Source organism: Nycticebus coucang, chromosome 12 (assembly GCF_027406575.1).
Source record: "Nycticebus coucang isolate mNycCou1 chromosome 12, mNycCou1.pri, whole genome shotgun sequence".
Taxonomy (NCBI): domain Eukaryota; kingdom Metazoa; phylum Chordata; class Mammalia; order Primates; family Lorisidae; genus Nycticebus; species Nycticebus coucang.
The window spans coordinates 100,527,280-100,540,371 of NC_069791.1; the positions used below are offsets into that span (position 1 = coordinate 100,527,280).

General features: G+C 49.1%; 1 protein-coding gene across 1 annotated transcript in view; it reads right to left on the reverse strand.

Moving 5' to 3' along the window:
• The window catches only part of TRAP1 (TNF receptor associated protein 1), a 52,723-nt gene that overhangs the window by 9,099 nt on the left and 30,532 nt on the right, over positions 1-13,092 (reverse strand). Inside the window, exons 7-11 of the mRNA XM_053555341.1 lie at positions 11,724-11,833; positions 11,094-11,167; positions 10,193-10,348; positions 8,469-8,589; positions 6,298-6,367 (exon numbers count right to left, since the gene is read on the reverse strand). Coding sequence (XP_053411316.1) covers positions 6,298-6,367; positions 8,469-8,589; positions 10,193-10,348; positions 11,094-11,167; positions 11,724-11,833 — 531 coding nt within the window. The remainder of the gene's footprint in view (positions 1-6,297; positions 6,368-8,468; positions 8,590-10,192; positions 10,349-11,093; positions 11,168-11,723; positions 11,834-13,092) is intronic.

Consider the following 13,092-nt stretch of genomic DNA (forward strand, 5'->3'; position numbering starts at 1 on the left):
GCACAAGCTCTTCTTTTTTTTTGAGACTGAATCTCACTTTGTTGTCCTCGGTAGAGTACCATGACATCATAGCTCACAGCAACCTCAAACTCTTGGGTTCAAGTGATCCTCTTGCCTCAGCCTCTCGAGTAGCTGAGATCACAGGCGCCTGCCACAATGCCCGGCTATTTTTAGAGATGAGGTCTCGCTCTGGCTCAGGCTGGTCTCAAACCTACCTTGGCCTCCCAGAGTGCTGGGATTACAGGCGTGAGCTACTGCGCCCAGCCTATGAGCAGAATCCCAAAATGGATCAGGTTCAGCGTACACAGGGGCTATGTGTACACAAATAATATAGTCTATGTGTTTATAACCATTCTTCATAAGTAGGATCAATACTATATGTATCACATATATGAAGCATTATATAATGGACTAAGATTATGAGCATCTTTATTAGTGCAACTGGGACACTTTTATTTCCTTCTTATTTTGCCTTTAAGAAGATAAAATTGCAATCTATTTCTTTTCTTTTTTTTTTTTTTTTTTTTTGTAGAGACAGAGCCTCACGGTACCACCCTCGGGTAGAGTGCCGTGGCGTCACACGGCTCACAGCAACCTCTAACTCTTGGGCTTACGCGATTCTCCTGCCTCAGCCTCCCGAGCAGCTGGGACTACAGGCGCGCGCCACAACACCCGGCTATTTTTCTGTTGCAGTTTGGCCGGGGCTGGGTTCGAACCCACCACCCTCGGCATATGGGGCCGGCGCCCTACTCACTGAGCCACAGGCGCCGCCCTTTTTTTTTTTTTTGAGACAGTTGCAAGCTGTCACCCTGGTTACAGTGTTGTGGCGTCACAGCTCACAGCAACCTCAAACTCTTGGGCTCAAGCGATTCTCTTCCCTCAGCCTCCCAAGTAGCTGGGACTACAGGTGCCCACCATAATGCCCAGCTATTTTTTTTGGACGTAGTTGTCATTGTTGTTTGGCAGGCCCGGGCTGGATTTGAACCTGCCAGCTCCAGTGTATGTGGCTGGCGCCCTAGCTGCTGAGCCACAGGTGCTGAGCATGCAATTATTTCCATACAATGTATTTGTTAACAAGCCAGGGTAGGAGAACAATAACGACTAACATTCATTTAAGCTTTTTCTCTCCTACTCCCTGTCCTGACTGCCTCAGTTCTTCAGCCACAGGAGCCCAGGATGAGGTACAGAGCCTGGGAAGGCAGACATGTCGATGAAGGGCCATGTCAGAGTTTGAGGATCCAGAGGTAAGCATCCACGTTGGGGGTACAGACAGCCACAGTGGAGAGTCGTAGCATAGATGGATGACAGGGGCACCCAAAGGAGAGGGCAGTGGCAATGGCAGATTGGTTACATAAAAGGGGATCATTCTAATGGGTAACTATATTAACAATAATGAGGCCAGGTGGGGTGACTCACATCTGTAATCCTAGCACTCTAATGGGCCAAGGCGGGTGGATTACTTGAGCTCAGCAGTTTAAGACTGGTCTGAGCAACAGCGAGACCCTCTCTCTATTAAAAATAGAAAAAAACTAGCTGGGCATGGTGGTGGGCACCTATAGTCCCAGCTACTCAGGAGACTGGGGCAAGAGGATCACTTGGGCCCAAGAGTTTCAGGTTGCTGTGAGCTATAATGATGCCACGGCACTCTACCCAGGGCAATAGAGTGAGACTGTATCTCTAAAGAAAAAAAAAATAATAATAACAATGAGTGGCAAATTTCTCCAGATTAGTACTAGACGTACTGATGCATGCACAGCAGGTACAAAAATGAACCTGGATGCAGACATGCATCTACTACACAGGCACACACTCTCCTAAGCTCTGTCTCCTAAGAAGCTCTGGGAGTAGTGACACCAACAGTAACCAAGATTCCTAGTACCCAGATCTTGGCTTCTAAGTTCTGTGCCCATTAAAGGAGCCAGGGCTCCTAGGAGAAATAAGTAAATAGGGCTAAAAAAAATGCAGCAAAATACAAGATGAGTCTGGACCTTCTTGTGCCAGAGGACACCTTCAATGAGGATGGGAACTGTCCAGAGAGACAGGAGTTCACTGGAATTGGCCAAATCATGGACAATTTGAGCATCAAAATAAATAATGATAGTAATAGATTATAACCCTTTGAATAAAACCAGGAAATCAGTACATACAAATAAATTATAACATTTAAATATTATAATAAATGAATAAACTAAAAGTTTGATGAAGAATGTGAAATTTACATAGCTTTAAAATCCCAGCCCATCTGATATTCATAAATTGCAAAGGGGAGAAGAGTAACACGCAGAGGCCCTTTAATCAAGCATCAGAATGTACATCACCAACGATGGTACCCCGCTGCCAGGATGCCACCAACCCACCCTCTTCCTGCCCAGGAGACACATCCTGAATTGAACCACAGAGAAGGACCACACAAAGCCCCTGAGGGTCATCTTATAAAACCACTGTCTGATTAGCTGGCTGTAGTAGGCACCTGTGGTCTCAGCTATTCCAGAGGCTCAGGCAAGAGGACCACTTGAGCCCAAGAGTTCAAGGCTACTGTGAAGTATGACAACACCACAGCACTCTAGTCTAGGTGACAGAGTAACACCCTATCTCCAAAAAACAAACAAACAAACAAAAACTGCCTGTTATATGCAAAGCATCATGGCTATGAAGTCAAGAAAGCCCATGGCACCTCCACGCCTGAAGGGGCTGAAAAGTCATGACAACTAAAAGCCCATAGGACTCTGGCACCATTGGAGCAGCAAGGGAATTGATGGGGCCTGAGGAGTGGAAGGTGGAACAACAGTAATGCCCTCATTTTGATGGGTGTGCTGGAGCCGTGTAGAAGGATGGCTGTGTTGGAAATAAACCCAAAGATATTTGGGGAAGAAGAGACAGTAGAAAGACAGCTTTTCTCTGAGGGTTCAAGGAAAAAAATGTTCTTTGTACTGTTCTCCCAAATTTTCTTTCAGTTTGTGATACTTTCATTTTTTTCAAAAATTGTAATTAAGTCTGACTCTTTCTGATCAAGATGAGTTCTCAAGGGGGTGCCCGTAGCTCAGTAGCTAGGGCACTAGCCACATGCTCTGGGGCTGGTGGGTTCAAACCCAGTCCAGGCTTTCTAAACGAAAGAAAAAAATAGCTGGGCATTGTGGTGGGCGCCTATAGTCCCAGCTACTGGGGAGGTTGAGGCAGGAGAATGACTTGAGCCCAAGAGTTCAAGGCTGTTGTGAGCTATGATGCCAAGGCACTCTACCAAGGGTGACAAAGTGAGACTCTGTCTCAATAAAAAAAAAAAGGGTTCTCAAGGTGACAGTGTGACCTTTGACACCACAAGCTGCAATGAGCTGGTGGAACACCAGACAGCAGGTCCACTCCTGATAAGCATGACCCCTGTGACTCAGTTTCCTCAACTACAACACGAGGATCTAATGGTTTCCCCTCACAGGACAAAACAGGCTGTGCTCAGCATAGTTCCGGAGAGAAAATAAATATTCAATAGCAGCTACTGTGCATTTAGGATGAGGACCAACAGTGCAGCCCACCCATCAGCTCCACAACTCTGAAAGCTACATCTCCACAAGAGCCCAGCCCCTGCCGCCTCCATTTCACTCAAGAGCTTCCTTGACCATGGTCAGACGTACCCTTGATCCCATGGTTGTCCTTTGCCTCACCCAGCTCAGAGACATCATGGCTGGACCTCCCTAGCATAACCACTCCAGGATGGGTGGCACAAACTCCCGTCAGCATCAGCACTAACGTTCTGCAGTGAGCTAGTCCCCACATCCTTTCCATTAAAGTGAAGTGAAACACAGGAAAGCCCAAGCCCCCACAGACACCGCCAAAGCACAGCAGGATGAATAAACACAGAGCTTTTCTCCAACGATAATGGAGAAATCACTGCCATGGGCAGCATGTCCTGTCCACTGCCCTGTCATACTGTTGGCAAGAAGCACAGGGCAACCCCTATCAGGCTGCCATGGCTGGTAACATGGACCAAGCTCTTTTTTTCATTGATTTTATAATACCTCTGTAATTAGAGGAAAAATAACTTTAAAATATTTATTCAGGGTGGCGCCTGTGGCTCAGTGAGCAGGGCGCCAGCCCCATATACCGAGGGTGGCAGGTTCAAACCCGGCCCTGGCCAAACTGCAACAACAAAATAGCCAGGTGTTGTGGCTGGCACCTGTAATCCCAGCTACTCGGGAGGCTGAGGCAAGAGAATCGCCTAAGCCCACTACCAAGGGCGATAAAGGGGACTCTGCGTCAAAAAAAAAAAATTAAATATTTAATTCTCCTCACCAAGTAACCCCACGCCTAGTAATCTATCATAAGGAAATACCTGGAGCTGCAGGTAAAGATTTAAGAACAAAAACAGGGGGTGGCGCCTGTAGCTCAAGCAGCTAGGGCGCAAGCCACATACATCAGAGCTGGTGGGTTCGAATACTTCCTGGGCCTGTCAAACAATGACAACTACAACCAAAAAACAGCTGGGCGTTGTGGCAGGTGCCTGTAGCCCCAGCTACTTGGGTGGCTGAGGCAAGAGAATCACTTAAGCCCAGGAGCTGAAGGTTGCTGTGAGATGTGACACCACAGCACTCTACCAAGGGTGACAGCTTGAGGCTCTGACTCAAAAAAAAAATAAATAAATAAATAATAATAATAAAATAAATAATTTTTTAAAAAGAACAAAAACAGGCCAGGCAAGGTGGCTACACCTCTATTCCTACCACTTTAGAAGGTCAATATGGAAAGATCACTTGAGGCCAGGAGTCTAAGACCAATCTGAGAAAGAAAAAAAACAAGTGAGCTGTAGATGGTGTTATGTACCTGTAGTCCCAGCTACTCAGGAGGCTGAGGCAAGAGGGTCGCTTGAGTCTAAGAGTTTGAGGTTGCTGTGAGCTATGATGTCACAGCACTCCATCAAAGTGACAGAGTGAGACTCTGTCTAAAAAAAAAAGAAAAGAAAAAAGGCTCAGTGCCCATACCTCAGTGTAGGGCACTAGGCACATACATCGAGGCTGGCAGGTTCGAATCCAGCCTGGGCCTGCTAAACAACTATGACAACTGCAACAAAAAATAGCCCCACATTGTGACAGGTGCCTGTAGTCCCAGCTACTTGGGAGGCTGAGGCAAGAGAATCACTTAAGCCCAAGAATTTGAGATTGCTGTGAGCTATAATGCCACAGTAATCTACCGAGGGCAACGTAGTAAGACTCTGTCTCAAAAAAAAAAAAAAAAAAAATTGACAGTAGAAAGTGCTCCAAATAAGATAACAGGTAGAAAAAAAGGAAAGAAAATAGTATAAATAATATGAATTCAATTATAGTAAAAAATACAAACAAAAAGTCTACATGGCTCTCTGTCTGAGGGTGGGACAGGAAGAGGCTATTAGGGGCCTTGACCCATGTGCTCCATGCTTGGCCCCAAGCAGGCAGCCGCCTTGCGCTCCTCTTCCCCAGACCAGCTGCTGTCCAAAGTCCGTGAGATGAGAGACAGATAGTGGTTCTCTCAGCACTAGTGCCGCTTAACATGGGCATCTCATCACTTGCACATCGTCACTCAAACCCTCACCAACAAATGGGTCTCGTGCATTACCTCAGAAGCAGTGCCCTTCCCAGAGACAGACAAGAAAATGGCTGTCGAGCTTATCGTGAGCTCATGTGTGAGGCTTCAGGGAGGGACATTAATACTGCATATACTACTTTATGGGCAATTCAGATTTCCAAAGGTTACATTTCCAATTTAATTCTCATTCAACTTGCTAACTCTAATACTACCCTTACCTGGCTATCAATCTCCGATATCCTGAAATGTGGTTAAGTCTAGGTTAGACTACAGGTGACCTGTACATCCTCAAGTAAGCAAGTATTACTTGCAACACACAAAAAATCAGCCCGCAAGTTCTGAATAAAAATTATTTGCTGAGCCTGGAGCCTGAGCCAGCACACTGAGGCCTTCTCCCCACACAAGCCCAGCCTAATGCAGGATTGCAGCCAGAGCCCCATTCATCCTGGTGGAGGTGGGCAGAGGCTGGTCTAGTCTGACCCTGGAGTCCTCCCATCTAGACTCCTGCCTTGGTGTTGACCAGCCATTCCCAAATTCTTCTGGAGCACAGATAGTTGCTCCAGGGCACACCCCAGAGGCCAGCCCAGGGGAACCTGGAAGGCTCCTGAGGGCCCCCTCCCCCAGGCTGAGCTTTCCAGCCCTGTACTCTGCTCTCATTCATAGAAGCCCTACCCTGGGCTCTCTGGTAGCAAACGAGCCAGGGAGGAAATGGTGGGACCTGAATTCCCTCCACTCCCCATAGCTTACCTGATGAGAGCACTCTCCTGCAAGAGCTCCCGGCTGAGGTTCAGGGGAATATCCTCGCTGTCCACCACACCTGAGAGACAGAGCAAGTCAGGGGTTCCTCCGTGCCATGGCCCTCCCCCACCATCAAGTCCTCCAGGACAACCAGTCCATCATCCCTGCAGCCTGGCTTCACGTCGACCACATGGCGTCAGAGGGCAGCAGGAAGGACATGGCAGGGGAGACCTCCAGAGCTTTGTGCAAAACTTGGTAAGGTGACCAGTGGGCAGGAAGGCTGGGTCAGTCTTAGGCAGGGGACAGCACCTACAACCTCGGGATTCACCTGACACTTGGAAAACAATGTCCTGAACTTTATGTTAAAAAACATAACTATGAGCGCACCCATATCTCAGTGGGTAGGGCTGCCGGCCACATATACCAAGGATAGCGGGTTCAAACCCAGCCCGGGCCAGCTAAACAACAACAACAACTGTGACCAAAAAATAGCTAGGCGTTGTGGTGGGTGCTTGTAGTCCCAGCTACTTGGGAGACTGAAGCAAGAGAATCACTTAAGCCCGAGAGTTGGAGGTTGCTGTGAGCTGAGACGCCACTGCACTCTACCAAAGGAGGGGAAAAAAAAAAAACTATGTCATGGATAGTTTGCACCTTAGTGTGCTAATAGGGTACAAAAAGTTTTGTTTGGTTTTTTGGGTTTTTTTGAGACTGAGTCTCACTTTGTCATCCTCCATAGAGTGCTGTGACGGTCACAGCTCACAGTAACCTCAAACTCTTGGGCTTAAGTGATTCTCTTGCCTCAGCCTCCCAAGTAGCTGGGACTACAGGAGCCTGCCACAACACCCAACTATTTTTAGAGAAGAGGTCTCGCTCTGGCTCAGACCGGTCTCAAATCCATGAACTCAGGCAATCCACACACCTCAGACTCCTAAGTGCTAGGATTACAGGTGTGAGCCACGAAGCCTGGCCCAAAATACAGAAAGCTATTTTTTGGTTTTTGTTTTTGAGACAGTCTTGGCTCACAGCAATCTCAAACTTTTGGTCTCAAGAGATCTTCTTGCCTCAGCCTCCCAAGTAGCTGGGACTACAGGTGCCTACCACAACACCCTGCTAGTTCTTCTATGCTTTGTAGAGATAGGGGTCTTGCTCTTGCGCAGGTTAGTCTTGAAATCCTGAGCTCAAGCAATCCACCTGTCTCAGCCTCATAGAGTGCTAGGACTATAGGCGTGAGTCACCACACCTGGCCTGATACAAAAGTTTAAAAGCTGCTTTTCTTCTTTTTTTTTTTTTTAATTAAGACAGGGTCTCACTATGTCACCCTTGGTAGATGCCGTGACATCACAGCTTACAGCAACCTCAAACTCTTGGGCTTAAGTGATTCTCTTGCCTCAGCCTCCCAAATAGCTGGGACTACAGGAGCCTGCCACAATGTGGGGCTATTTTTTGTTGTAGTTGTCATTTTTCTTTTAGCAGACCCGGGCCGGGGTTGAACCTACCAACCCCAATTTATGTGGTTGGCGCCTTAACCACTGAAGAATGGGCGCAAACCTTTTTGTTTGTTTGTTTGTTTAAGACAAAGTCTCACTCTGTTGTCCAGGCTAGAGTGCCATAGCATCAGCTTAGCTCATAGCAACTTCAAACTCCTGAGTTCAAGTGATCCTGCTGCCTCTCCAGTAGCTGGGACTATGGGCGCCCATCACAATATCAGACTAAGTTTTCTATTTTTAGTAAAAACCAGGTCTCAAACTCCTGGGCTCAAATGATCCTCCTGCCTTGGCCTTCCAGAGTGCTAGGATTATAAGCATAAGCCACCACACCTGGCCTGAATTCTTTATTAAACTATAATCTCATGCGACACTACTCTTGCACAAATCTCAAACTCAGGTAATATTTCTAAATACTGAAAGACCTCAAATTAACAACTCCCTGTTTCTCCCAAATCAAGCTAGAGGCTGGATGCTTCCCAGGAGGCCCAAGCTGCTCCCCACAAGCTTGTCGGTAACCTGTTGTAGTGGGGCCAGCTCTGTGGCCACTCACCCTGACCACAGTCACTAAAGATGAGCTCTGAGCACAAGATCGGCATGTACAGAGCAAAGGCAGTCACCAGCACTGGGCACATGGGAAGTCACCCACGGACCCAGGGCTCCACCCACATAAGCACGGGTTCTGGGCCGCCATACCTCGGAGGAAGCGTAGCCACTTGGGCAGGATGTCTGTGGCCTTGGTCTGGATGAGGACTTTGCGGCTGTACAATGCGACACTGGAGCCCAGTTCCCGGCTCACATCGAACATGGACGGTTTCTAGGGATGAGGAAAAGGACAGCGTCAAGCAGCAATGGCAGAGCCCACTGCAGCTGCCAGGAGGCAGGATCTCAGAAAGCCACCCCTTCCCGAGCTGGCCCCGGGCCGGGGTGGACACAATGAATCCACAGGAGGGTTAACCCTGCTGTGCCCAGCCCAGCCATGCTGCTCTACACCCAGGGAGGACATCCCAATCCAAGGCCCCTCAGAGGTGGGGCAGCCTTCTCTGGGCAGCTGCCACCCTCTCCAGGACCCAGATGTGTACTCCTTGTAGAGGACACAGAGAATGAAGACTCGCATGTCCTCCAGAACAGAGCCAAACCTTGCTATGGGTTGGGGTCAGCAAACAGCTCACAGCCTGTGTCTCTATATATAGCCTGAGAATGGTTTTTACTTTTTTTTTTTTTTTGAGACAGAGTCTATGTCGCCCTGGGTAGAGTGCCGTAGCATCACAGCTCACAACAACCTCAAGCTCTTGGGCTTAAGCGATTCTCTTGCCTCAGCCTTCCGAGTAGCTGGGACTATAGACGCTCACCATGACACCCAGCTATTTTTTGGTTGGACTTGTTGTTTTGCAGACCCGGGCTGGATTCTAACCTGCCAGCTCTGGTGTACGTGGCTGGCGCCCTGGCCGCTGAGTTACAGGCGCTGAGCTGGCTTTTACATTTTCAAGTGAAGAAAAAACGTAAAAAGGAATTATTTCATGATAATATGAGAAAGTTACAAAATTTGAGTGTCTAAACAGCTTATAGGACACAGCCACGCTTTCTCAAGCTGCTCTTGTCTGTGGAGTTTTCTTGCAATGGCAGCAGAGTTGGAAAGTACAATAGAGACCATGTCACCCCACAGCCAGAAGGGGTTACCCTCTTGCCCTGGCAGAAAGTGTGCACTCACACCTGCACTACCTCAGTGCTTCACAAATACATATCCACCATCATGCAGGTCTTCTTCAACATGGGCTGTGACTCAGGGGCCTCGACGTGTCCTAGGAGATGCTATGCTCTTGTCTGTGACCACATGTGAGGTGGTAACAGCCTCACTCAGCTCACTCCAAAATGATGTTAACAAATGCCGGATGTTGAGAGGGTTCCAGGCAGATAGTAGTAGGGAAGGCTGAGTTCTATGTCCTGATTTGGTCTCTTTACTGCAGGATTTGTCTGAGCTTTAATGTGCTGACAGGAATCACGAGAGCTGGGGACTTGGGGAAGGTTGTAGCCAACGCCAGCGCAGTGGCTGACACAGGCCCTGTCCACAAAGCCTATGGAGGAGCACATGAGCTGCCCAAGGGACTCCTCCCCCAGCACCTAAGCTAGCATCCTAGACCACCTTGCCGAACCTGGCACCCAGGCCTGTGCTGAAAGACACCAGACAGAATACCCTTACTTGCATGACCTCTGTGAGCAAAAACCTGCTTCATTCATGCAGATGCGTCTGTTCTTCTTTTGCTCTAATGCTGCAAAGTTAATTGTGCGACATGTCTGCAAAGCTGTTGCTGTTTGGGGAAAGTGCTGTTGCTGCCAGACTACTGTGGCTATGGAAATCTCTGCTCCAGGGACAGTAGAGTCATTCTGTGGCCATGCCAGGGTCAGGGTCAGTGCCTCACCGTGTCTGGCACATAGAAGATACTCCGGATGTTCAATGGCGCATCTGTCCTGTAGTGCAGGGTATAGCGGGGCTTGTCATAAGCCTGGGCGATGTAGCGGTAGAATTCCTCATGCTGCCACTCACCAATGTCCTTGGGGTCCAGTGTCCAGAGGGCCTAGAGACAGAAATGGACAAGACCATCGGGTTTAAAACATGTCTTCCCAACAACTGTGTGTTGCTGAGCTAACGAAGTCCATTCCCCTGGACTGGGCTGAATGGGCAGGAAGTAGTCTTGGGTGCAGACCCCCAGCCCTATAGTGCTGCAGTGGATAGACACACAAAGGATTCTGGAGCAAACGCCACTCCCTCATGCCTGGACACTGCGTCAGAAGGAGCCCATTAGAATGAAAGCAAGCCACCAACGGCTGCAGTGACAAACAGAACCCAGGCTATCCACATAAGGAACATTACTCAACCTCACAAGGAATGGGTACCGACACACTATGATGTGGCTGAACGATGTGAGAAAAGACAGCCACAAAAAACCACGTGTAGTGTGACTCCATCCGTGTGAGACAGCCAGAATAGGCAAACCACATACGAAACCAAGGTGGCTGCCTAGGGCTTGGTGAGCCTATAGGGATGTGACTGGAAGTGCACATAGCTGCTTTCTGAGACGATGAAAATGTTCTGGGAATTGGCTGGAATGGTGGCTGCATGACTGTGACTATACCAGATACCACTAAGCTTCACAGACTGGCAGACTGGGCTGTGACGGGGCTGAGGATCTTGCCTGCACCCCAGTTCTCATCTTCCCACACAGAACAATTGGCCTGCAATTCTGAACAGCGTCACCTAGTCTCACCCCTGAAACGCATGGACTTGTCTCCGTGGCTGACTGAGCCCTCTTGGAGTCTCACCTGTAAGGTGTTGATCCGTCTTCCATTCAGGTACAGAGAAAAGCTGACAAAGTTACTGTACTTCGTTACCACATCTGGAAGAGACAAAGGAGAAACAACACTGAATCCCCGAAGCTCTCAGCCTGAGCACAGCTGCTGGAAGGGCTCTTCCCTGCTATGCCCATTTCACAGGTGTAGAAGCCAGGGCACAACGTCGTTCTGCCCGGTCACATGCTGAGCAGCAGCAGAACCTGGGCGAGAATGAGGCCCAGTCTGCCATCAGACCATGAAGGTTGGCTATGGAAACACAGCTTTATGGGCTAGCAGTAGATGCTGAGAAGTGCTCAAGAAAAGAAAAACAACAGGCCAAGCAACAGGACTACTCCAAAACCACCAAGTTCATTAAAGCCTAAGCCACACAGAGGGAGGAAGAAAGAGAACAAACCTGTGCCTGCCAGCCACGCCCTCCTCCAAGTTCCACAACTCACACAGCTCAGAACCAGCAAGTCTGTCCTTCACAGAACCAGTGGCCAACCCTAAGCCCACAGGGTGGCTCAGCCCCTCACAGCTCCATCTGTGCACCATCTAGGCAGAAACTAGCAGAACACAACAACAGGAGCCCACCCCACACAAGACGCAGCTCCCACTCACCTCGAACCCGGGCCTCAGTGGCAAACTCTCTGCAGTCAGGTTTGAGATGGATGATTATTTTTGTTCCAGTTCTAACTCCTGAAGCTTCGGCAATTTCAAACACTCCAGAGCTAAGACATATAAGGGAAGGAAAAGCCAGTTCCACACATCACTGCTTACAAAATCCTGTGTGGTACATTGATCAGTTTGCATTTAACACAAGCAGAGACCAAACCAACAGGCAAAAAGGTTTCTGAGCCTGGCGGAGCCCCTCACACCACTGAATGGATATCAGGACTGCTGACCCCAACTTATGGTGGCAGAGTGCCCCTTGACCCCTCAGAGGCCCACCACCCACCCTCCAGGAGAACATCCTGGGCTTGTGTTACCCAAAAGCAGGCCCGGGTTGCTGGTGGTGTCTAGCCCAGTGCCTGCCAGACACCTGTGTTGTTTCTGACCTTCTGGCAGAGGCCAAGTGCCCTGAGAAGAGTAGAAACCACATCAGAAGCACAAGAAGAGGGGATGTACCCAGAAGGACCTTGCAGACACTTAGCTCTGTGCACTCTGAGCACTGCTTTCATAGAGTTAAGTGGAAATCTTGGCTGTAACACATGGAAGAACTGAGCCAAGCTCCAACCAGGCCTCCTCTCCAGGCTGTGCTGTAAGATGCACCCGGGAAATCACAATTCAGAAATGAAGCTTTCTAAAAATGCTTCAATTGGCAAAGGTCTTCATGGTTCTCAAATGGGTTCTGAAATGTTTTGGAACCCCCACCCTGATCAACTTGTAAGACATGGCTCCAGCACACGATGGGAGACAAATAGATGACTTCAAGAGAGACATCTCAGCCAGACCACTGGCTCGCTCCTCAGGAAATGCCTGTGGGGAGTCCCTCACCTATGAAGCTAGCAGCAGCCATGAGGCCCAACCAGGAAACCACAGGGTCAGTAGGAAACAAAATGAGCTCCCAGAGGGGGCCACACACAGAGCAGCAGCCGCCAGAAGTGAGGCCAGTGCTGACACCAAACTACCAAGGAACGGGCTCATTTAGGGTCAGGGCCCCACATTCCAGAGCGCAGTGATGGTGACCAACCGCATGGGGCCACAGGGACACTACAGATGTTTGGAGTCACAATTAACAGGCTCCCCAAAGTGGGAGAGTCAGATTTCACATCAAAAGTCCAGAAAACAGCTTGGTGCCCGTAGCTCAGTGAGTAGGGCACCGGCCACATACACCAAAGGTGGCGGGTTTGAGGTCAGCCCAGGCCTGCTAAAACAACAATGACAACTGCAACCAAAAAATAGCTGGGCATTGTGGCAGGCGCCTGCAGTCCTAGCTACTCGGGAGGCTGAGGCAAGAGAATTGCTTAAGCCCAAGAGTTTGATGTGG